This window comes from Dipodomys merriami, unplaced genomic scaffold (genome assembly GCF_024711535.1).
Source record: "Dipodomys merriami isolate MVZ:Mamm:240054 unplaced genomic scaffold, mDipMer1.0.p SCAF_70, whole genome shotgun sequence".
NCBI lineage: Eukaryota > Metazoa > Chordata > Mammalia > Rodentia > Heteromyidae > Dipodomys > Dipodomys merriami.
This window is the reverse complement of record NW_027206291.1, coordinates 5,911,658-5,936,479: the sequence shown is the minus strand read 5'-3', so window position 1 is coordinate 5,936,479 and position 24,822 is coordinate 5,911,658. Positions and strand designations below refer to the sequence as shown.

Sequence of the window (24,822 nt, the reverse complement as noted above, 5' to 3'; positions counted from 1 at the left end):
CTTTGCTGTGAGCACCTGACTGAGGCCACCGAAGTGTTGCTGGGGCAAACCCTGGTGCTGCTGTGGACTGATCCCAAGAGCGGACACCCTTGCCCAGAGCTAATGCTGATGGCCAACATCTCCATGCTAGAGCAGTTACTTGCCCTCCAACAGAGATCAAGAGGCCAGCAGAGAGCTCAAGGATGTGCCATCTCCCTCTATAATTCCTGACCCTCCCTACACTGAGACTAATGGCCAATGCTTACAAAGAATATGCAAAGCCCTGCCATTAAGGTGCTGGGTCTGCTACTGTCTCCATGAAGATAAACACTGTCCTTACAGGGACAGAACCTGAAGCACTGCTGGAGCCTACATTGCCTTGTGTGCTGAGCACAGCCAGTGACTCTCCAAGATTGTATCATCCAATCCCTTGCCAAGTCTGGACTCTCAGGCATCAGACACACCCATATGTCTGGCTTTTTCTTCTTTTCCCCTTTCCAACTTGCTACACCCATCTGACCTCTTACAGTTGCTGGATTCTTCCAGTCTCCAAAGCTTTGCATAGGCTGTTCACTCTGCCTCTAAGAAAATAAGGTGTCTCCTGGTTCCTGTCCTATTGGGTTCCTCACCTGGCTTCTCTCAGCCAGCCCCCAGCTGGAAGTATTTATTCTCTACATCTGTTACTGCCAGGATTGCCCACAAGACCCTGAGCTCCCAGAGTGCAGGAACCAGCCAGGCATGACACACAATAGATGCTTCTATTAGTATGAGTCAAGCCAGGCACTGGTGTCTCATGCCTGTAATCCTTGCTACTCAGAAAAATGAAATCTGAGGATTGTGATTCAAAGCCAGCCTGGGTAGGAAAGTCTGTGAAACTCATCTCCAAATAATCACCCCAAAACGACATGGAGCTGTGGCTGAGTGGTAGAGCACTAGCCTTGAGCAAAAAAAGCTCAGGGACAGCACCCAGACCCTTAGTTCAAGCCCCATGACTGACAAAAAAAATTTTTTTTTGAGGTCCGGTGGTGGGGCCTGAACTTTGGGCCTGGGCGCTGTCCCTCAGCTCTTCAGCTCAAGGCTAGCACTCTACCACTTGAGCCACAGAGTCACTTCCGGCTTTTTTCTTATGTGGTGCTGAGGAATCAAACCCAGGGCCTTGAGCATGCAAGGCAAGTGCTCTACCACTGAGCCACTTTGCCAGCCCCGACAAAAATGTTTTTTTTTATTTTGTATATATATATATATATATATATATAATTGAGCAGACAAGACCAACAGGGTGAGGTGACAGATAGAGTCTCTAGTTATCTCTCAAAGTTTCTTCTGGGACCTCAGTGGTGCCCACATGCTCACACAACCCCCTCCCATAGCAATCAGGAATCCTAACCTCCAGGTAGGGCAGGGTCTTTCTCCTGCTCAAATACATTCCTAGTGTTTTCAATAGAGAGCTCTCCCACATATCTGCCAATTCTCTGGCCAGCTTTTACATTCAACCTAGGAGGGTCAAGCCTTTATTCCCCACTCCCTGCCCCCCCCCAGAATATTTTATTGTGCTTTAACTCAGGGCCTGGGTGCTGTCCTTTAGCTTTTATTGCTTAAAGCTGATACTACCATTTGAGCCACAGCTCGCTCCTCTTATGGCTTTTTTGGTTAATCAGATTAATCTCCTGTCAGGACGGGCTTTCAAATACAATCCTCAGCTCTGTCTTTGCATGAATGTGACCACTGGTACCTGGGGACCAGTTTCTCCCACTAGAACACTTCTAATTGCCTCTACTTCATTCTGCAACCCCACCACCACATTTGCACTTCTTGAAATGTCCAGTTGTCTTCCTATCCCTGATTGTACCCTCATCATTCAAATGGTTGAATGTTAACACCCTCACCCCAAGTGTACCTCAATGGCTAAGCTCTGCCTGGCATTCTAGTATCCTGTTTTCTAACTTTGAGGGGCATGAATCTCTGGGCAGTATTCAGATATGACCAGCAGGTGGCACTACAGCCCTACGGATTGTGGCAGTTTGCTCACTTTTTTACAACCTGCCAAGAACTTGCAGGTCCTGCAGGTGGGCTGCACAACCCGAGTAACCAACCCTAACCCTCAGGCCTCCAGCACCCCCAAAGTCCAGGAGTCAGGCACAGAACTTCCCAACAAGGCCTCAGGGATGACTGGGACCCAAGAAAGGTATTGATAACCAGCCACCCAGATGGGTCAGAAAAGTACTATATCTCTACGCAAACCTACCTGGCATACGAGGTAATCAGGCTGGAGAGACCCAAACAGCCCAATCACTAGGCACCACCTTCCCAGAAGGATGACCACATGCCATGCACCTGATGCCAAGCAATAGCTCCATGGTGACAAACACAGATCCCTCAGCCAAGCCTCCCTCATCACCCACAACACCACAAAGCAAACACAGGTGGTAGAGGTGATCGTTTTTATTTAGATTTTTGAGAGCAATAGAAGGGTAGATTATTTTACCTATCTTACCAAGTTAGGAGACCTACAACTTTCCAAGACTTCAAATAAGAAACACCTCCTCAAAGTACAAGGAGAATCTGAATCATCTTATACCAGCAATAAAAAAGTAAAATATAAACTTTTATTTAGAATTAAAGCAAATACTTCAGTATCACAAACACAATATTAAACTTCAAGAAATATACCGCTAATTTGGAGTGAGCGTTTATTTGCACAATCATGACATGCGGACAAAACAGGAGAGAGAAGAGTCTGAATTCCCAGCCCACCCACAGCAGGACACAATGAACTGCAGGGGGCAAGGCGGGCTCACTACTCTTCCTCTCCTGAAGACTCTCTTTCCAATGTGTAGGCCATGAAGCAAGCGTCGGGTCTCTTGGGGACAAGGGGATGCCCTGGTCTCACAATCTCAAAGCCCAAAAAGCTGAAAGTTCGGAACAAGGCGGCTGTGGGGAAAACATAAGAACCCAAAGGTCATCAGAAAAGCCCCCATGCCCAGGTCACTTGTAGAGCCAGCCCAGGGGCCTCCCTGCAGCATGGGGGAGTGAATACGAAAATCCTGGGCTTCCAAAAGCACAGATGTGGCAGCCTGAATGCCCAGCTCCCCCCTCTGGTTCCCAGCACACCAGAGAAGCAGGTGTCCCAGCCACTGCCTACCTCTGTCCTCGCGGTTCTTATGGAAGCAAATGAAGACATGGTCAGCTCGGAGCTGCTCCTCAGCAAACTCGAGCAGAACTGCAAAACTAAAGCACAACCAGCAGCATCAGCACCTTGCCTGCCCTCCCCTCCCGCCCTCACACACACTACTAGCCCTGGCCCTTTACACCTACAAAGGCACTCAGCTCTGTGGTGGGATAACCAACCTGGGCAGAGCCAGATCTGAGTAGCATCCTTGTCCCCACCTTGCCAAAAAAGGCCCGTAGACATTACCCGTTTGTCCTAAGGAGCGGAACTCGAAGCCCCTCCCCACAGCTTAGATCTCTATTTAAATCAGAAGGCTCACTCCTCATTTCAGGGTCACATGCCTGAGGATGGCCTTGCTTCTCACCTGTCCTTGCTCCCTTCGGGCAGAGGGCCGCCTGGGAGCTCGATGTAGAGACTGCTACCACTCCACACCGCTCTCCAGGTGATGTGTTTGGCCTCCGTGAGCCTGGACTGGACGCTGAGAATTCTCGTCTTGTTATTAGACGTTAGTTCCTCTGTTACATTCAGCCGATTATCCTGTGGCACAGAGCCAAACCCTGTATCAGAGATCACCCCCTCTATACAAAAAGAAAAATCCCCAAATAAAAGGCAGAGGCCCCAATCACCCACGGAGCAGTGCTTGAGACACCCTAATTTCTGAAGCCCCTCCTGCTCAGTCCCCCAGCCCAGGGCCCAGTACTTACAGAGTAAAATAAGTTAGCTGAAAGATTGTGATCCCTCTGACTATTCCCTCGCCCACCTGGGATCTTCAGGGGTGGGTGAGGGACATCAGGAGCACCACTGAGGCCCCGGACCCAGGTTACTACAGCAATTGAGGGAGACCCTGGAACTGAGGAGACAAGATGATTAGAAGGCAGGAAAAAAGAAATCGACCCAAATTCCCCATGCTGAGGTACCCGGAAGGCTTTCTATCAACCCTGCCTAATTTAAGATGCCCAGGCTTACAGCCCTGCTGGGACATGTCCCTCTCCTGGCTGCAGATGCTACATTTAAAATTTAATGTAGCACCTCAGTACTCTCTGGTGTCTATCTGGATGAGCACCTATCTCTCCACCCCAGCCCTCCTCATGCAGTCTTGTTTTTTGGCTGGTCCTGCTAGCGCTCTACCACTTGAGCCACAGCGCCACTTCTGGCTTTTTTCTTTTTGCTTATGTGGTGCTGAGGAATCGAACCCAGGGCCTCAGGCATGCAAGGCAAGCGCTCTACCACTGAGCCACCTTCCCAGCCCTCTTTTTTTTTAAGAATTTTTTTTAATTTTTATTACTTATTTTTCTTGGGTCCGGTCGTGGGCCTGAACTCTGGGCCTGGGCACTGTCCCTCAGCTCTTCAGCTCAAGGCTAGCACTCTACCACTTGAGCCACAGCGCCACTTCTGGCTTTTTTTTCCTGTTTATGTAGTGCTGAGGAATCGAACCCAGGACCTCATGCATCCAAGGCAAACACTCTACCACTGAGCCACCTTCCCAGCCCCATAATTTTTTTTTTTTGGGGGGGGGTCCAGTTGTGGGCCTGAACTCTGGGCCTGGGTGCTGTCCCTCAGCTCTTCAGCTCAAGGCTAGCGCTCTACCACTTGAGCCACAGCGCCATTTCCGGCTTTGTTTCTTTTTGCTTATGTGGTGCTGAAGAATCGAACCCAGGGCCTCATGCATGCAAGGCAAACACTCTACCACTGAGCCATCTTCCCAGCCCCCTCATACAGTCTTAAATGTTGATTTCTCCCCTCAGTTCTTCAGCTCCTCTTTTCCTTTACCCTAGCCAGATTCAGTTCCAGCTTTTTTCTAGGAAGCAGCCACAGCCTTCCGAGGTAAAGCTGATGGCCACAGACCTCAGCTGGTCGGACACACCCAGGGGCACCGCCTGTTTTGATCCTAATACCAAAGTCTTAGGGCCCCTCCCCACCTCAGCCGCAATCTCCCGGTTGCGTCATCTCGTTGTGGCGCCCGGGGGGAGATTTTCACAATTGCGCAGCAGCAGCAGCGCCAGCAGCCATTTGCTGCGCAGTGTAAACAGGCCCCAAAGTCGCCTCCATTTTGCACGGCTCCCTAGGCCTCCATCAACCCCGCTGGGACAATGGCTCAATCTCTCGTGACCAAGCTAATGGAGGCCCACCGTGGGAGCCCTGGGAGGAGGGGCCAGGACTCCAAGCCACACCAGCACCGCTGCCCACTACACCTTCGGCACCGCCGATCGCGTTAGTACCAGCCCGCTCTTCCTGGACAAGGCAGCTCCTGGTCGCCGTCTACTTGGGCGGCCGACGCAAGGTGCCCAGCGCCATCCACACCGATTGGCTCCGAAGCTTAAGAAGCAGTCCAGGCCATCGGTGCATCCTCGAAGCGCTCATGTTTTCACAACCAACACTTATCAGCCAAGCCCGAAAAGTGCACATTCATCTCGCAGCCCCACTCGGGCGGTAACAGCCGTCCCCAACTCCGATCCTGCCCCCTCTCCCCACCCCCGCTTTCCGCGCGTGACTCCAAATCCGACCCAATTCTACCTACCCTCTCCCTGCTAAATCAGACTGCCTGTGCTGAGAGCTCCAAATGACCCTCGAACCCCCAAATCCGACTCTCCAATTCATACCCCACTCCAAACAACTCTTCCTCCTCTCCCCCTCAAATGGGGAAGAACCATGATTCCACCAAGACAAAGTCTCCCCACCCGGGACCACCCTAAATCTGTCACTCGAGGCCCCTCCTCCAAATCAAACTCTCCATTCGGTGCCCCCGAATTTCTAAGACTAGAAAGATTAACCGAGTCCAGTCCCCAAATTAAAAGAGTCCTCACCCTGCGACTCCCCCAATCCTACCCACAACCCCCCGCCCTCTAAGCCAATTAACCCAAAACCCCGAAAGCGCTGCCAGGCGGGGAAGGGGCGGGGGGGGGGGAGAATCTAGGAACCGGCCCCGCCCCCACTAGGGCGAGAACCCGCGCCCAGTGCGATTGTGGCCTCGACAAAGGGGTGGATCTCGCGCTCTTAGGGCCGACCTAGCGTCTTGAGGTCAGCCCGTCGCAGACCTGCGCCGCCGGCGCTTCTGGAAGCATCCGGCGGGGGGCGGGGCGCTCACCTCTCGCTGCTGCGGCCGCCGCGGCTGTGCAGGCTGAGGAGCGGCATGATGCGGCTGGTGTGGACGGTGGCGCTAGGTTTATCCCCTTCTTTCTCTCTGGCGAAGCAGTGGCTGTTGAGGATCCGCTGCAGGGAGGATTTCACCATCCGGCCGCTGGGGGTCCGAAACCAGGAAAACCTCCGCTGCGCCTCTCCGCGCCGCCGCCGCTGCTCGCCGTTCGCAAAATGGCGCCGCCGCCACCGCCCACCTTTATAGACGCCGCTCCTAGGCCACGCCCCCTCCCACGCCGCCGCGAACGCGGCCGCACGAGGGGGCGGAGCCCTACGGGCCACCGGAAGAACCCGGCGCGCCGTCCAGTCTCGCCGTTTGATTGGTGAAGGGTGAAGAGAGACCATCAATCCGTGCCATGGATTGGTCATAGCATTTGAGGTCCTGCCCCGCTGCGTCACCTTGCGGGAGTGCAGGAGGCGGGGCTACTGTGGCGCGGAGTTTGCGCCGCGTGCGTCCCGCCGTCGCCCCGCCCTCCACACCCAGGCTTGGGGGTCGGGGCGTCTTGCCAGAACGTACCTGTTTCCTCGGGGTTATTTTCCAGGCCCCAGCATCAGTTGGGTCGCTCACCTTTCCTGCCACGTACTCTAGGGTCCCTTCACCCAGAAGAACTTGTCTCCGGGGCGGCTGACGGCGTCAAAGCTTCTTGGGTATTTGGGAGAAGAGGAGGAGGTCCCCCAGGGTGCCCATCCCCCACAGGACAAAATTATTTTCAGTAATGACCTTGTAATAATCGGTTATTATTGTGTTCTTAATTTGGCCTCTCAGTTTGAAAACAACTTGGTAATTAAAAAAAAAAACCTCAAGGTTCATGCTACGGAAATCTAGAAAAAATATTTCCTGTAAAACGTGGATATAAGCAAAAATGTTAGGGCTGGAGGTGTGGCTTAAGGGACAGAGCACTAACACCACAACTGAGGTCCTGACAAACTCAGTAGCGGCCAAATTTTATTTTATTTCTTGCCAAAGATTAAATTCACATTTGTTGTTTTTTTATTTTTTTTATTGTGAAAATACTGTACAGAGGGGTTACAATTACATGGGCAAGATAATGAGTACATTTCTTATCAAGCATTGTAGCCTCCTCCTTTGTTTCCCCTTCCTAAATTCACATTTGTATGTGTATATAATCATCCCCTCCTCCCCCCAAGAAAAGTTAAAATTTAGAAACAGCCAACAACTTGTGGCTCAGGCCTATAAACCTAGCTACTCCAGAGGCTGACATCTAAGGATCAGAGTTCAAAGCCAGCCAGGGCAGGAAAATCTGTAAGACTCTCATCTCTGATTAACCAGTAAAAAGCCAAAAGTAGAGCAGTGGTTCAAGTGGTAGAGTACCAGATTTGAGGACACAAAAGCTCAGGAACAGCATCCAGGTCCTGAGTTCAAGCCAGCACACAAACAAACACACACACACAAATATTTTGTGTATGAACTAAATTAGATTTACCAAGCAAAGATAGTTTTTTGCAGCTAAATTTGGCAAAGCATGTCATATTTGAACTACAATTTGGACTGAAGCAAAAATATTTTACCTCTTGGTTAAATTCAGAAATATATTTCGTTTTTAACTAGAATTTGTATTCAAGGAGCAAAGATAGAACTTCTTGCAGTTAAAAATCCAAAAACTATTTCATATGTAGTTTAAATCTTGGATTTACCAAGCAGATAGATTTTACCTCACAGTAAAATAGTTTCATATTTTATGTGTGAGTTAAATAGTACTCCTTGCAGTCCTTTGTTTCATGGTTTGTTTTGGTTTTAATGCTAAGGAGGGAACCCAAGATCTCGCACAGGCTATAGACATGTTTTACCAGTGAGCTACAATTCTCTTCCCTGTTTCAAATATCAGGGATAGAATCCAAGGCCTTGCATTACCTAAGCAAGCACTATAACATTGACTACACACCCAGTCCAATTGTATCGGACTCCTTTGAAGTCAGGCATGGAGGTGCCTAACTATATTCACATCATTCAGGAGAATGAGTCAGGAAGATCTCAAGTTTGTAGTCAGTGTGAGCTACGTGTGTGTGTATGTGTGTGTTTGTCTGGTGGTAAAATGTTAACTGCTAAGTTGCAGAACACCAGTGGCCTTTGTAACACCACTCAGTCACTTAGTGACTGTCAGCTACAGGAAGATATTTGGGGTGTTCTAGAGAAAACACCATAACTTGCAAAGGCCCCTGTCTAACCTTCAATTACATGGACTTCTTTCCCTCCCATTAAAACCTTTCACACACCCCACACCGTGCCCCCATAAAATAGAGATTGGAGGTTAAAAGTAAAAGAAAAAATAAATTATTTTTCCTGACTAGCTTTGAGTTCTGTCTCCCAAATTTGTGGTCATTAAAGTAGAATATAGCAGGTACATCTGATTCTGGTAACAGTTTGAGCAAGCCAGCCAGAAGAAACCACCCTCTACCCCATGCTCCTACCAGGAAGTGTGGTGCTCTTGGGTCCTGCTAGGAGGGAAAATAGTCAAACAGTTGTTTATGGTGGCCAAATCTAGAGATATGCCAGAAGCAGCTGAGAGGAATGTTCCCTTCTTTCCTGCTCCCAACTTTAGCTACCTACAATGACTCTGTGTGTGTGTGTGTGTGTGTGTGTGTGTGTGTGTGTGTGTGTGTGTGTGTGTGTGTGTGTGTGTGTGTGTGTGTGTGTGTGTGTGTGTGTGTGTGTGTGTGCCAGTCATGAGATTTGAACTCGGGCTGGGCACTGTCCCTGAGCTTTTGTGCTCAAGGATAGCACAAGGATAGCACTCTACCACTCAAGCCACAGCTCCATGTCTGGCTTTTTTAGGTGTTCAAATAGAGATAGGAGTCTCATGGACTTTCCTACCTGTGCTAGCTTCCATTCATGGTGCTCAGATCTCAGCCTTCTGAGTAGCTAAGATTACAGGTGTGAGCCACCAGTGCCCAGCTCACCTAGCCTTTTAATGTACAAATTCTTTGAGCACCTGATCACAAAGATGCTGAAAAAAAGAGACACTGGTTCCTTCCAGCCTGGGAGAATGGAAGAAGTATGAGGAGGAATTTCCCAGGATGCACACTGCAGCCACTATTGGCTCATCCTGAAACACAGATAAGGGGGAGATTGCCCATTGTCACAAGGCCTGTCCCATTTGCTTCGTAAATTTGCTGAGTAGACCAAAGATACTGCAGAAGGAAACTGCCTCTGGGTAAAACCTCAGTAAACAATACGTAAACTTCTAAGCTGGGCGCCGATGGCTCACGCCTGTAATCCTAGTACTCAGGAGGCTGAGATCTGAGAATCATGGTTCAAAGCCAGGCCAGGCAAGGAAAGTCCGTGAGACTCTTATCTCCAATAAACCACTAGAAAACCAGAAGTGGCGCTGTGGCTCAAGCGGTAGAGCATGCGCCTTGAGCTGAAGAGCGCAGGGACAGAGCCCATGCCTAGAGTTCAAGCCCCACGACCGACAAAAAAAAAAAAAAAAAGGAAAAAAGGAAGGATATGGTGAGAGTCTGCTAAAATTGTAAACAAACTCATAAAAGAGAAAGTGCTTGAGGAGAAACAGCCATTTGATATTACAGCTGGATTTGCATTAAATAATTATGGCATCTCAATTTACAAGTACTTAAAAATGGGGAAATTCAAGGATGGCTTGGCTCTATGTCCTTTTCTTTTTTTCTGTTTTTTGTTTTACTTTGTTTAGTTTTTGTTTTTTCTTTTGGTGCTGGTCCTGGGGCTTGAACTCAGGACCTGGGAGCTATCCCTGAGCTTTTATGATCAAGGCTAGTCTAGTTCTACCATAGCTCTACTTCTAGCATTTTTGGTAGTTTCCTACCTGGGCTGGCTTTGAACCATGATTCTCAGATCTTAGCCTCCTGTGTAGCTAGGATTACCGGCATGAACAACCAGTGCCAAGTTCTGCTGTTCCTCAGTTAGTTTTCTGGTGCATAAGACTGTTCTTCAGCTCTCTTGGTACCATGCTACTATTCACTTTGGCTAGGATTACTGGCATGTGTTACCACACTCAACCTAAACAGATGGATTTTTTTTTTTTTTTTTTTTGTCGGTCATGGGGCTTGAACTCTGGGCCTGGGCGCTGTCCCTCAGCTCTTCAGCTCAAGGCGAGCACTCTACCACTTGAGCTACAGCGCCACTTCCGGTTTTCTGGTGGTTTATTGGAGATAGGAGTCTCACGGTCTCTCCTGCCCGGGCTGGCTTTGAACCGCGATCCTCAGATCTCAGCCTCCTGAGTAGCTAGGATTAGAGGCGTGAGCCACCAGCGCCCGGCAACAGATGGATTTTTACTTAAGGTTTTTTTGGTTGTTTTTCTTTTTTTTTTGGTCGGGTCGTGGGGCCTGAACTCTGGGCCTGGGCGCTGTCCCTCAGCTCTTCAGCTCAAGGCTAGCGCTCTACCACTTGAGCCACAGCACCACTTCCGACTTTTTTTTCTGTTTATGTGGTGCTGAGGAATTGAACCCAGGGCCTCATGCAAACAAGGCAAGCGCTCTACCACTGAGCCAACTTCCCAGCCCTACTTAAGGTTATAGCTGTTTCAAATTTTCCCACAGAGAATTTGTACTTTTTTTTTTTTTGTCGGTTGTGGGGCTTGAACTCTGGGCCTGGGCGTTATCCCTGTGCTCTTTAGCTCAAGGCAAATGCTCTACCACTTGAGCTACAGCACCACTTCCGGTTTTCTGTAGTTTTATTGGAGATAAGAGTTTCACGGACTTTCCTGCCCAAGCTGTTTTTTTTTTTTTTTTTTTTAATTGTGAGACTACCATACAGAGTAGTTACAATTACATGGGCAAGATAACAAGTATATTTCTTTTTTTATTATTATTGTGAAAATACTGTACAGAGGGGTTACAATTACATGGGCAAGATAATGAGTACATTTCTTATCAAGCATTGTAGCCTCCCCTGCCCCGCCCCTAAGCTGGCTTTGAACTTCTATCCTCAGATCTCAGCCTCGGAGTAGCTAGGATTACAGGCGTGAGCCACCGGCACCCGGCTACTTTTTTTTTTTTTTTAAATTCAGAGGATTCCTCATCCCACTTGCATGGCGTAGACAATGGATATACATTTTTTTTTGGGGGGGTCGGTCATGGGGCCTGAACTCCGGGCCTGGGCGCTATCCCTCAGCTCTTCAGCTCAAGGCTAGAGCTCTACTACTTGAGCCACAGCACCACTTCTGGTCGTTTCTGCTTATGTGGTGCTGAGGACTCGAACCCAGGGCCTTATGCATGCAAGGTAAGCACTCTACCACTGAGCCACCTTCCCAGTCCTGGATGTACATTCTTAGATGTCTTTGTTGCCATTCAGACTGGACAAATTTGTAGATCTTATTTATATTTTGCAGTGAAGGGGATAATTCTAAGACTTTGCACAAGCACAACCTAGGGATTTCAATTCTTTTTTTCTTTCTTCCTTTCTTTTTTTATGCAATACTGAAGTTTGAACTCAAGGTCTCTCCCTCTGCTTAGCTATTTCCACTCAAGACTGGTGTTTATACTGGGCACAGTATAAACTTATAATTCTAGCTACACAGGAGGTTGACATCTGAGAATCATTCGAAGCCAGCCCAGGTAAGAAAATCCTTGAGCCTCTTATCTCCACTTAACCACCTCCCAAAGAGCCAGAAGTGGAGTTGTAGCTCAAGTGGTAAAGAACTAAATTTAAGCACAAAAGCTCAGGGACAGTGCCTAGGATTTTAAGTTCAAGCCTGAGGACCACCAAATATAAATAAATGGCTGGTGCTTTACCATATGAGCCACACTTCCACTTCTGGTTTTTTGGTGGTTAATTGGGATAAGAGGCTTATGGACTTTTCTGCCCAGGCTGGTTTTGAACTTCAATCCTCACATCTCTGCCTCCTGAGTGGTTGGGATTACAGGCATGAGCCACTGGCACCTGGCTCCAAATCTATTTTCTAATCTCTGAATATCTCCCCACAGCCAAAAGAAGGGTAAGGCTGGGCCAGGTGTCCAGCATGCAGATTTGGCTCCCTACTGTGTTATCAGACTCAGGCCAGAAAGTGAGTAAAGCCACAAATGACCCTTGCACAGTATGAGTGAGACTGTCCAGCTTTGCAAGTCCACACAGAGCTGGTCCCAAAAGCATTCCTCACTGCCAGGCCAGGCCCAAGAATGATATTTAGCTGACACCAGGTTTATCCCGCCATTTGAAGCCACAGAAGTGTCCAGAGGGAACTCAGTGGGGAAATCTGTTTCTTTCTTGGCAGATCTTTGGATATGGCTGGCCAAAGCAGACTTTAATTTGGAAACACTGTGGGTAGAAAGAAAAAAAATGTAACTGGGTAAAAAAAAACAAAGTAGAGACAGACACTGGTGGTTCACACCTGTAATCCTGGCAACTCAAGAGGCTGAGATCTGAGATTACAATTCAAAGCCAGCTGGGGAAAGGAACATCCCTGAGACTTACCTTCAATTAACCATCAAAGAAGTCAGAAATGGAGCTGTGGTTCAAGTGGTAGAGTGCTAGCCTTGAGAAAAAGAAGCTCAGGGACAATACATAGGCCCTGAGTTCAGGTCCCTCCTCCCCCCAAAAAAGGATTCATATAGTTTGATTGGATGAATAAAATCACTCAACATTTGTGATATGTCACCTTCCCTGGCAGATGGGACCGTGAAGATGGGATCAAGCTAAAAAAACCAAGCTGGACCCATTATCCTTACTGCATAAGAGAGAGGCAGAGCCAGTGACTCATGGCTATAATCCCAGTTACTCAAAAGGCTGAGGGGTGAGGATCAAAGCTCAAATACAAGCTAAACATGAAAGTCTGTAGAGCTCTAGTCTTGAGCAAAATCAAACAACAAACAACAAAAAACACCTCAGGGACAGCACCTAGCCCAGTACATGCAAGCATGCGCGTGCGTGTGCGCGCACGCACACACACACACACACACACACACACACACACACAATTTTAAGCTATTATTCCAGCTGTACAAGAGGCTGAGGTTGGAGAATCATGTTCCTAGACCAGAGGAAATTTCCAGCTCTATTATATCAAGGAATCATCTCTCCTAGCCACTGCACACTGTTGACAAAAATACTAATACAAATACAACCCATGGCTCCATGACTTTTTGTGTTTTGGGGGGGTTGGGGGGGCCGGTTGTGGGGCTTGAACTCAGGGCCTGGGTGCTGTCCCTTAGCTCTTCAGTTCAAGATGAGCACTCTAGGGCTGGGAAGGTGGCCCAGTGGTAGAGTGCTTGCCTTGCATGCATGAGGCCCTGGGTTTGATTCCTCAGCACCACATAAGCAAAAAGCCGGAAGTGGCACTGTGGCTCAAGGGGTAGAGCGCTAGCCTTGAGCTGAAGAGCTGAGGGACAGCGCCCAGGCCCAGAGTTCAGGCCCCACAACCGGACCCAAAAAAAAAAAAAAAAGATGAGCACTCTACCACTTGAGCCACAGCACCACTTCCAGTTTTCTGGTAGTTAATTGGAGATAAGAGTCTCACGGACTTTCCTGCCCAGGTTGGCTTTGAACTGTGATCCTCAGATCTCAGCCTCCTGAGTAGCTAAGTCTACAGGTGTGAGCCACCAGTGCCCAGCGCTTTTTGTGTTTTCTGTTTTCTGTGTATGGTGCTGTGGTATAGAACAAACACTTACCCTATCTGAAAAATAAACAAGTAAAAAGAGCTGAGAGTGTGGCTCAGGTGTTAGAGAGTCTGCCTGGTAAGAGTGAGGTACCAGTACTAGTTCAAACTCCAGTATTCCAAAAACTAAACAATAACAAAAAATATATACACACACACACATACACATACAACACACACACAGTATGTATGTGCATGCCACAACAGTAAAAACAAAACTTTTTTAATAGATAAGAATAAAGCCAGGGTCTGGGAAGGTGGCTCAGTGGTTGAGTGCTTGCCTTGCATGCATGAGGCCCTGGGTTCGATTCCTCAGCAACACATAAGCCAAAAGAAAAAAGCCGGAAGTGGCATTGTGGCTCAAGTGGCTCAAGTGCTAGTGTTGAGCTGAAGAGCTGAGGGACAGCGCCCAGGCCCAGAGTTCAGGCCCCACGACCGGACCAAAAAAAAGAATAAAGACAGAGCCGGGTGCCAGTGGCTCACACCTGTAATCTTAGCTACTCAGGACACTGAGATCTGAGGATCGCAGATCAAAGCCAGCCTGGGCAAGAAAGCCCGTGAGACTCTAATCTCCAATAAACCACCAGAAAATCAGAAGTGGCATTGTGGCTCAAGTGGTAGAGCATTAGCCTTGAGCTGAAGAGCTGAGGGACAGCGCCCAGGCCCAGAGTTCAAGCCCCTTGACAAAAAAAAAAAAAGAATAAAGTCGGGTGCCAGTGACTCACACCTGTAATCCTAGCTACTCAGGAGGCTGAGATCAGTGATCACAGTTCAAAGCCAGCTGGGGCAGGGAAGTTCATGAGACTTTTATCTCCAATGAAACACCAAAATCCTGGAAATAGAGCTGTGGCTCAGGTGACAGCACTACCCTTGAGTGAAGAAAGTTCAGGGACAGTGTCCAGACCCTGAGTTTCAAGCCCCAGGATCAATACAGAGACAGAAGAGGCGGGGGGGGGGGGGGGGAGAGCAGGGGGGGGTGCTCAGGCCTGTAATCAGAAGTAGAGCTGTGGCTCAAGTGGTAGAGCATTAGCCTTGAGCTGAGGAGCTCAGGGACAGCACCCAGTGTCCCTGAGTTCAAGCTCCCATGACCACCACCAACAACCAGAAAAAAAAAAAAAAAAGAAGGAGGGAGGGAGAAAAGAAGGAAGGCAGGGAGGGAGGGAAGGGAGGAGGGAAGAAGGGGGAAATAAAAGACTGTCATTACTCCACCACATGGTTTTCAAGCCTGGCTGTTTCTATGGTAAAGCCAGAAGCCCTAAATGTTTTGGAGTAAACCACATGGAAAAGAAGAAAATACCAGAGGCCAACGATCCTGGCACAGCCAGAGGCTGCCAGGAGTAGTGAGAACAGCCGAGGTTGGGTCATACACGCACTGCCATGTCTGCTGCGGGGTGATAAAGTGTGGGGCTCCAAATCCTGTTGGCAAGCTGCCTAGTCACAAGGCTAAGAACACTGGTGACCAGAAGAACTGCCGCCCATGATGAGCAAGCCCATCTCGGGACAGTGTTGGTTCTCACGTTATTGGACCTGTTTGTTGTATGCCTGTATTACAAAGTTCTCAAATTTGAATTTTGCAGTCTTTCCAAGGTTTGGACAAAAAGAAGACAGGGGAAAAAAAAGGCCTTGTCTCAAGTTAAATGTCTGGAAATAACTGCTCTGAGCTTTCTTGCATTTCCTGCCTCACATGACCATGACTCTAGAATCACAAGGTTTTACCTCTCGGTGTATGTGTCTGTCTCTCTGTGTATGTGTCTCTCTGACTCTGTATCTCTGTCTGTCTGTCTCTGTCTCTGTCCTGGAGCTTGAATTCAAGGTCTGGGTGCTGTCCCTGAGCTTTAAAAAGAAAATAAAACTCAAGGCTGGCACTGTTAGGATCCTTCACAACCCAGTAGATCATGTGGAGGCAGGTTGACCCAGGAGAAAGACTATTATAAGGTTTATTAGAGGGACCATATTTCCCAGGAGAGGGAGCAATAAAAGGCATCTGCTCCCATCCAGGTGGGTAGCTCAGGGGCAAGTTGCGTGCTCAGGTAGGTCTGGCAGAGAAAGGGAGTGGCCAGCTATCTGGTGAGGGAACTCTAGGGCAGGGAGGAGCTCAGGTCTGCAAAGAGCTGAGGCCTGGAGGTGGGGGATAATGCTATCAAGCACTCTACCACCTGAGTCACACCACTTTCACTTTCAGCTTTTGGGTGGTTAATTTGATATGAGTCTCATGGACTTTCCTGCCTGGGCTGTTTTGGATCTCAATTTTCAATCCTCAGATCTCAGCCTTCTGAGTAGCTAGGATGATAGGTGTGAACGACCCGTACCCAGCTTATCCTCTTTTTTTTTTTTTTCTGGTCCTGGGCCTTGAACTCAGGGCCTAGGTACTGTCCTTGAGCCTCTGTGTGCTCAAGGCAAGTACTCTACCTCTTGAGCCACAGCACTACTTCCAGCCTTTTCTGTTTACGTGGTACTGAGGAATCGAACCCAGGGCTTCATGCATGCTAGGCAAGCACTCTACCACTAAGCCACATTCCCAGCCCCCTTAGCCTCATCTTTATACATTATATTTCCTAAATAGAAGACTAGCAAGTGCTAGTTTTAGGCAAGTGCTCTACCTCTGAGCCACCTTCCCAGCCCAAGTGCTAGTTTTAATAGTCTTAGCTAGACACCGGTGGCTCATACCTGTAATACCGGCTATTCAGGAGGCTGAGATTTGAGGATTCTGGTTTGAAGCCAGCCCAGACAGATGAATCTTAGAGATCCTTATCTCCAGTTAGCCAGCAAAAAAAAAATCCAGAAATGGAAGTGTGGCTCAAGTGGCAGAGTGTCAGCCTTGAGTGAAAAAGCCAAGTGAGAGCACAAGGCCCTGAGTTCAAGTCCCAGTACTGGAAAGGAAGAAAGGGGGGCAGGGAATGGAGGAAGGGACGGAGGGGGAAGGGAAGGGAAGGAAGGAAGGAAAGAAGGAAGGAAGAAAGGAAGGGAAGAAAGGACTGATTCCATGTCATAAGTAGCTATCCCCAAATATTGAAGTCAGGAGTCAAGTACTCATGCTCACAGATACACAATTCACAACAGGCAAAAGGTGGAAAAAGGTACAGGTATCCATGAAGAGATGAGTGGATGTCCCATCCACACTCTGGAACATCACTCAGCCACGAACAGTAAGGAAATTCTAATAGGTAAGGAGTGCAGCTCAGTGAGTGGTACAGCACTTTCCTGGAATGCACAAGACTCTTCATATGCAGCACCACAAAACCAAGCAACATCAAAGAAAAAAATCAACAGATAAGAGGAAATTTCCAACTCTATTATAATCTCAAGGGATCACCATGTAGCCACTGCTCATTGTTGACAAAAATACTAGTACAGGGGCTGGGAAGGTGGCTCAGTGGTAGAGCGCTTGCCTTGCATGTAGTGATAGAGCGCTAGCCTTGAGCTGAAGAGCTGAGGGACAGCACCCAGGCCCAGAGTTCAAGCCACATGACCGGACCCAAAAAAAAAAACAAAAACTAGTACATCCCATAGCTACATGGCTCTTTGAGTGTGGTGCTGTGGGACAAAGCAAGCACTTATCTATCATGAAAAACCCTGAGTTTATCCCCAACATAATAAAAAGAGCAAAATAAGTTAGAGGCAGGAGCCACTGGTTTATGACTGTAATCCTTGTTACTCAGGAGGCTGAAATCTGAGGTTCTCCATTCAAAGATAGCCTGGGGAGGAAAGTTCATGGGATATTTATCTTCAATTAACCACCAAAGAGCCAGAAATAGAGCCATGGCGTGGCTCAATTGGTAGAGTGCTAGCCTGGGAGCATAAAAACTCAAGGACAGTGCCCAGCAGGTTTCAAGCCCCAGAATCAACGCGCGCATGCGCATGCGCACACGCGCACGCACACGCGCACGCGCACACGCACACGCACGCACACGCGCACGCGCACACGCACACACACACACACACACACACACACACACACACACACACACACACACACACACACACACACACACACACACACACACACACACACACACACACACACACACACACACACACACGGCCATTATATATTTTGGGGAAGTAGGAGATTAGGGAGGATTTAGCCAGGTGCTGGTGGCTCACGCCTGTAATCCTAGCTATTCAGGCGGCTGAGATTTGAAGATCCCGGTTCAAAGCCAGCCTGGGCAGCAAAGGCCGTGAGACTTATCTCCAATAAAACCACTAGAAGGGCTGGGAAGGTGGCTCAGTGGTACAGCACTTGCCTTGCATGCCTGAGGCCCTGGGTTCGATTCCTCAGCACCACATAAGCCAAAAGAAAAAAGCCGGAAGTGGCTCAAGGGGTAGAGTACTAGCCTTGAGCTGAAGAGCTGAGGGACAGCGCCCAGGCCCAGAGTTCAGGCCCCAGGACTGGACCCAAAAAAAAAAAAAAGCTAAAACCACTAGAATACTGGCACACACACACACACACACACACACACACACACACACACACACAAAGATAAAGGTTTGCTAGTCAAATCACAAAGAGAAGGAACGCCTGTGGTACTGCATTACCAGACTCAGAGGCAGTGTCCCTTTAGTAGCCTGCCCAATGGACAAGGGGAAGAAGGGGTCACTCCTTGGTCAGTTCCCTGTCCTGCTCCAGTTGTAGGGGAGAGTGACCCCCTGCCAACCCCTCCCCCTGGCTCCACCAGCTCTCACTGATTGGTCCCCCAGCTGGGCCCAGCCACCTGTTGCTGTCTGTCTCCAGCTACCCTCCCATTCTCCATCCTGCTCGCCAGGCCTAGCGCGGAGGCTGAGGGGTAAGAGGGGCTGGAAAAGACCTAGGTGGCGGTTGGGTGCCCAGGGTCTTGGGGAGGGTATCTTCAGGGTCCACTATGGTCCCCAACTCCTGTGGCTGACAACCCCCTTCACCTAGAGGCCCAGATTCCTATCTCCCTGTATGTTGATCCCCTCCCCCACTTACCCCTCTATGCTTTTAGAAACCTAGGGAAGGGTGGTCTTTTCTCTCAAGGATGGGGACACATTAATGCTAGTAGCTAGAGACCATGGGGTCCCTAAAAAAGCAAAAAGAAAGGCTTTGGGTCTGTCTGACTTTCAACTGGGCAAGAACTCTGGCCAATGACAGGATCTCCAGCCTCAGTTTCCCTAGCTTCCCTGTGGGAACAGGAGTGGTGAGAGGAACAGGAAACCTAGTATTGGGATGGGAAGAGTCCAAGACCACCCCTCCCCTGTCAATCTCTATAGCCAGGGCCAAGCTTGTGGTTGCTGCTGTGATTGGCCCCCAGCTTCATGGAGTTACCTGGCCGGGGAAAGGGCAGGGGGTTAGTACTAGGAATAATGGGTAAGGATGATCTGGAGGGAGACCTCCATGGGAGATAAGACCAGGGAGGGGCTAGGCCACAGCCTATTCTGTTCTGCTGGCCTTGGACACCAGATAAAAATAGTCCCTGGTCTCAGAGAACATGAGCTGGCCCTAAGGCCTGGGGCTCTGATGGGGGCTGTGTGTCTCTGACTCATTGCTGTGTGACCTTGGGTGGGTTCCAGGCCACTCTGAGCCCCAACAGCTTTCACTGCTGCATTTAGAGTTGTTACAGAGGATAGGCTATAGGGAAGAGACTTTGGCAGGCATTGGGGGAGGTAGGAGGGAGCCCTTATAGGCCCTGAGGTCATGCAAGACTGAATATGAAGGCCACTGGACAGGACAGAGAGAGAGACCAGTGGAAGCTTCTAGATAAGGGAAAGGGGCTGCTTGATTGCTGCCTAGAGCCTCAGGGTCACACCCAAGTATGACAGAGCAAGAATCCCTTTTTGGCCAGTCACCGATGGCTCATGCCTATAATCTCAGCAACTCAGGAGGCTGAGATCCGAAGATGTGGTTTGAAGCCAGCCTGGGCAGGCAAGAAAGTCCATAAGACTCATCTGCAAGTAACCATCAAAAAAAGCCATAAGTAGAGCTGTGGCTCAAGTAATAGAGCACCAGCCTTGAGTGAAAGAACTAAGGGACAGTGACAGGCTCTGAGCTCAAGCCCTAGTACTAACATACACACACACACACACACACACACACACACACACAAGGAGTCATTTTTACATACTCTCCCAGCCACATTCTGGATCCATTACTGCTTCAGTCTCCATGACAACCAGAGCTTCGGAGGACTTGGATGGAGGACTGGGCAGCTGCCTGGTCAGCGACAACCTCTCTGCGCTATTGGAGCCTTGCTCAGGCCGGCTGCGGGAAAACAAGGCTCAAGGTACCTTGACCATCATGTTTGAGCCATATGGCTTAGCTCCAGAGACTAGTCCCACATTGGACTAGCTAAACTGTTCTTGGTGTCCAGTTCAGGGCCCATCAGTCTGTCAATAGCCCAGGTGCTGGCTACCACTCAAGTGCTGTTTGTCTTTGGGCAAAGCTGTCTCTGAGCTCCATCTCCTTCCTCATCATTTATTTATTTTTTCTTTTTTTTTTTTTGTCGGTCGTGGGGCTTGAACTCTGGGCCTGGGCGCTATCATTCAGCTCTTCAGCTCAAGGCGAGCGCTCTACCACTTGAGCTACAGCGCCACTTCCGGTTTTCTGGTGGTTTATTGGAGATAGGAGTCTCACGGTCTCTCCTGCCCGGGCTGGCTTTGAACCGCGATCCTCAGATCTCAGCCTCCTGAGTAGCTAGGATTACAGGCGTGAGCCACCAGCGCCCGGCTTATTTATTTTTTCTATTATCTTAATTTCTCTTGTTATTGCATATGCAGAGGTTTTACTTAGTTATTTTTTGTGTACTGGTCCTGGGGCTTGAACTCAGGGATGGGCTTTGTCCCTGAGCTTTTTAGCTTTTTTGCTCAAAGCTATCACTTCTAACTTTTTGGGAATTAATTAGAGATCATAATCTCACAGACTTTCCTGCTGGGGTTGGCTTTTTGTTGTTGGTGGTGGTGGTCATGGGGCTTGAACTCTAGACCTGGGCACTGTCCCTTAGCTCTTCAACTCAAGATGAGCACCCTACCACTTGAGCCACAGCTCCACTTCTAGTTTTCTGGTGTTTTACTAGAGATAAGAGTCTCATGGACTTTCCTGCTCAGGCTGGCTTTGAATTGTGATCCTCAGATCTCAACCACCTGACTAGCTAGGATTACAGGAATGAGTCACCAACACCCAGCTTCCTTTCTCATAACCTACCAAACCAGGTGCTGATGACTCATAGGTGTGATTAGCCTAGCTACTTAGGAGGCTGAGATCGAAGACTGAGATTTGAAGCCAGCCCTGGTGGGAAAGTCTGTGGAAGTCAAGGTGTGGCTTAAGTGGTAGAGTGCCAGCCTTGGGTGAAAAAGCTAAGGGGCAATGTCCATACCCTTAGTTCAAGCCCCAGAACTAGCACCATTAAAAAACTAACAAAATAAATTAAGCAAGCATGCTACTTACCTACCACAGGCAGTGTGGCAAGGCAAGGTGGAACGGGGCTGGGCATCCCACATCCTTTTTTTTTTTTGGTGCCAGTCCTGGGGCTTGAACTCAGGGCCTGGGCACTATCCTTGAGCTCCTTTTGCTCAAGGCTAGCACTCTACCACTTGAGCTACAACGCCACTTCTGGCTTTTTCTGTATATGTGGTATTGAGGATTGAACCCAGGGCTTCATGTCTGCTAGGCAAGCACTCTCCTCCTAAGCCACATTCCCAGCCCTGGTTAATCTTCGGTAAGGGTCTTATGGACTTTTCAGCCCAAATGGCTTCAAACCTGGATCCTCAGATCTCAGCCTCCTGAATAGCTAGGATTAGTGGTGTGAGCTGTGGATACCTGCCATCATCTCATAATCATGATTCTGTCTCTTTTCTCACCAATAGCCTCAGCCAGGCCGGCAGCCTCCAGCAACTGGCCCCATGTGAGTAGCTGGGATTCTTGGTGTTGGGGAGGAAGGTTAGCCAAGAAGGGAAGGGGTATTCTGCACCCCAAAGGAAGGGCTGGATTGGTTCAGAACAAAGACCCTTCAGAATGTCTCTGGATTCCCTATAGGACCCTCAGGAGCTGGTTGCAGCTGGTGATGTGGATGCCAGGCCCAAAAAGATGGAAAAGGAGTCTGTAGCTGGTGGGAGCCGAGGATCAGGAAAGGAGATGATAAAAGCTGGAGCGAGTAAGTTTATAGCTGGCATGAGTGAGGTGGGGGTGAGTCAGGACTGGTATGGAGAGCAGCCTGGGGTTGGGTCCTCAAATTTGAGGGACTTAGGGGCAAGGTGGAGGAGGATTCTGGCTAACTCCAGATGTAACATACAGTGACTACTGAGTACACCAAACCATCATGCCACACTTGGGGGCATCTCCTGATGCTATACCCAAGCATTGTTCATTGGGACCCAGGTACAGCCATATGTGGCCAACAGCTGTAACGTGTTTTTTTTCTTTTCTTTTGTTTTGTTTTTGCCAGTCTGGGGCTTGAACTCAGGGGCCTGGGCACTGTCCCCAAGCTTCATTTGCTCAAGGCTAGCACTCTACCACTTGAGCCACAGCACCACTTCCAGCCTTTTCTGTTTATGCGGTACTGAGGAATTGAACTCAGGGCTTCATGTGTACTAGGCAAGCACTCTCCCACTAAGCCACCTTTCCAGCCCAAGGTGCAATGTTGCAGGTCACCTGTTGCTCCCTGCACTTGGGAAGCCAGCACTTTGGGGACCAGTGAGTAGTTCACACTTGCCTTGCAGCTCCTCGCAGTGGCCCCACACGCAAGAAATCACAGACTGCACCACCCTTGCAGCCACCACCGCCACCACCACCAGCCCTGAGCACGGAACTACCCTGGGGAGATCTGTCACTCAACAAGATCCTGGTACTGGCCTCACTGGTGGCTCTGTTGGGCTCAGCTTTCCAGCTGTGCCGAGGTGAGCCTGGCCTCCCCCAGAGATGGGGTGGGGTTAGGACTGGCCTGTGTGTCCACTGCTCCAGGAAAGGTCCTTAGACACACTATGGGGGCCGGGGGGCTGTGTCTGTGTGCCTTCTCTCCAAGGACTGAGTCCTGCACATACTGACCTGAGGCCACCCACACCTTTCCCTTTCCTTAAACCTTACATGCCCCCCTCTCCATCCTAAACCTTTCACTGGGGACCTGTGAATAGGCTGTAATCATCTACCATTTGGGGGGCCTCATTCACTCCCAAGGTCAATTCTGGGCTTTCTTGGTACTTTGCATGGGTCTCTCCTGATTTCAGCATGGACTTGTGCATCCCCTTTATCCCAGCATGGGCCTTATGAACAACCCCCAATCCCCTTCCTTTGTAGTGTGTAGAATTCCTGGTGCTGCTTTCCTCCTCCTCCTCCTCTTCCTCCTTTTCCTTCCCACCTCCTCCTCCTTCTCTCGCTCTTCCTCCTCCCTTCCTTCCATCTCTTCCTCCCTCCTCCTTTTCCTTTTTTCCTCCTCCCTCCTCCTCATCCTTTTTCTTTTCTTCTTTTGGCTTCAACTCAGAGCCTAGGTGCTTCTAGATTTTGAGTGGTTAATTGGAGATGAGTCTCAGAAACTTTTCCTACCCAGGCTGGTTTTTATCCTCAGATCTCAGTCTCTTGCGTAGCTAGGTTTACAAGTGTGAGCCACCCAGGCTCTCCAAAGGATCCAGAACAAAGGCTTTTTATCTAGGAAACAATGAGGCCCAGAGGGGAGAGGGGCTTTCTCCATTAGGGATCCAGAGAAGGTGTCAGTGATCACTTTGGGGAGGGGTTTGGCAGGGGGCGGAGGCTGCTTCATCTGTCCCCTGGGAGGAGAGCCTAACCGTGGGGGGGGGAGGGAGGAAGGGAAGGAGGGAGGGAGAGCACTCGCAAGCGCTGGTGAGGTCTGTCCCCTCCCCCAGGCTAACCCACTTTCCCACCCTGCTCCTCAGATGCTGTGGTTGGGGAAGCTGCTGTTCCCACACCTGCCCAGGAGCCATGGGTCCCACCCAGCTCACCACCCAAAAAGCCAGTGTTGCTACAAGTAAGCACTTCCTTTCTCTGACTGGGGGCTGCAGTGGGGCGCTCATACAGCGGGAATGAAACAAGGCTCTCAAGGAGGTGGGTCCTGACCCCAGTCCCCCTACACTATCCATGTTGCAGCCTAAGCCTGCAGCTCGGGCCCTGCCATCAGAACCACCTGCACCCAAATCGGTGCCCCTCGTGCCCCAAGTGGAGGTAGAGGACAAACCCGAGGTTCCCCAGGCTGCAGAGATCACTGAGGAGGAGCAAACTTCCCTCGGCCACCAAGAGCCGCTAAAGGAGGAGAAGCCGAAAAAGGAAGAGCAACTCAGGAAGAAGAAGCTACGGAAGGAGGAGAAACTACGGAAGGAGGAGAAGCCACGAAAAGAGAAGCCTCGAAAGGAAGAGAGGCCACGAAAAGAGATGCTGTGGAAGGAAGAGAGGCCACGAGCCTCCAGAGAGTCCCGGGAAGCCCTGCCCCAGCGTTGGGAAGCAAGGGAAAGGGGACATCGGCCATGGACTAGGGACTCCAGGGACCCCAGAGACTCCAGTCAGAGGAAGAGACACACCTGGGCCTCCCCACACCACGGACAAGAGGAAGTACAACAGAAGCACCGCAAGGGTAAGGGGCGGGGCTGAACCTGGATCCCAAGCCCAAATCCCAGAACCCTGCTGTGGCTGTCACAAAATACATTTTATGATGCCCACAAATTTTATTTTGCTCCAGCAAAATAAAGTGTTGACAAATACTGTGTTGCTAACCTTTTTTTTTTTTCCTTCCAGTCCTGAGCCTGAATGCTTTGCCAGTCCTGGGCTTAGATGCTGTGCCTGAGTTTTTTTTGCTAAAGGCTAGTGTCTACCACTTGAGCTCCACTTGCAGCTTTTTGTTGGTTATTTGGAGATAAGAGTCTCACAGAGCCAGCCAGGTATGGGTGGCTTACACCTGTAATTCTAGCTATTCAGGACCTGAGATCTGAGGATCACAGTTCAAAGTCAGCCCAGGCAGAAAGTCCCCATAAGAATTTTTTTTTTTTTGGTTGTGGGGC

General features: G+C 49.5%; 2 protein-coding genes across 3 annotated transcripts; one reads left to right on the top strand and one right to left on the bottom strand.

Annotated features, from left to right (window-relative positions):
• Positions 1-2,406: 2,406 nt before the first annotated feature.
• On the bottom strand, positions 2,407-6,457 carry Oaz1 (ornithine decarboxylase antizyme 1). Its single transcript, XM_070007959.1, is given in 6 exon segments — positions 2,407-2,910; positions 3,122-3,207; positions 3,513-3,685; positions 3,853-3,939; positions 3,941-3,998; positions 6,234-6,457. Coding segments are annotated over 6 exon segments (684 nt in total). The 5' UTR covers positions 6,380-6,457; the 3' UTR covers positions 2,407-2,776.
• A 12,176-nt stretch (positions 6,458-18,633) lies between these two features.
• On the top strand, positions 18,634-24,478 carry Jsrp1 (junctional sarcoplasmic reticulum protein 1). Of its 2 annotated transcripts, XM_070007955.1 has the most exons (7): positions 18,634-18,653; positions 19,958-20,108; positions 21,688-21,725; positions 21,857-21,974; positions 22,540-22,716; positions 23,707-23,798; positions 23,918-24,478. In XM_070007955.1, exons 2-7 carry the CDS (start codon positions 19,991-19,993, stop codon positions 24,413-24,415), a joined length of 1,041 nt encoding a protein of 346 aa, XP_069864056.1. In that variant the 5' UTR covers positions 18,634-18,653; positions 19,958-19,990; the 3' UTR covers positions 24,416-24,478. The 2 variants fall into 2 exon arrangements, with proteins under 2 accessions (XP_069864056.1, XP_069864055.1); XM_070007954.1 differs by lacking the exon at positions 18,634-18,653 and having other exon boundaries at positions 19,788-20,108.
• Positions 24,479-24,822: the final 344 nt, after the last annotated feature.

What these genes read in the sequence shown, in the direction of transcription:
- Jsrp1 (XM_070007955.1), top strand. Translation starts at nt 19,991, where the DNA reads ATGACAACCAGAGCTTCGGAGGACTTGGATGGAGGACTGGGCAGCTGC. An exon ending in GCGGGAAAACAAGGCTCAAG is followed by an intron (nt 20,109 to 21,687) that starts GTACCTTGACCA and finishes TCTCACCAATAG; the next exon opens with CCTCAGCCAGGCCGGCAGCC. An exon ending in AGCTTTCCAGCTGTGCCGAG is followed by an intron (nt 22,717 to 23,706) that starts GTGAGCCTGGCC and finishes CCTGCTCCTCAG; the next exon opens with ATGCTGTGGTTGGGGAAGCT.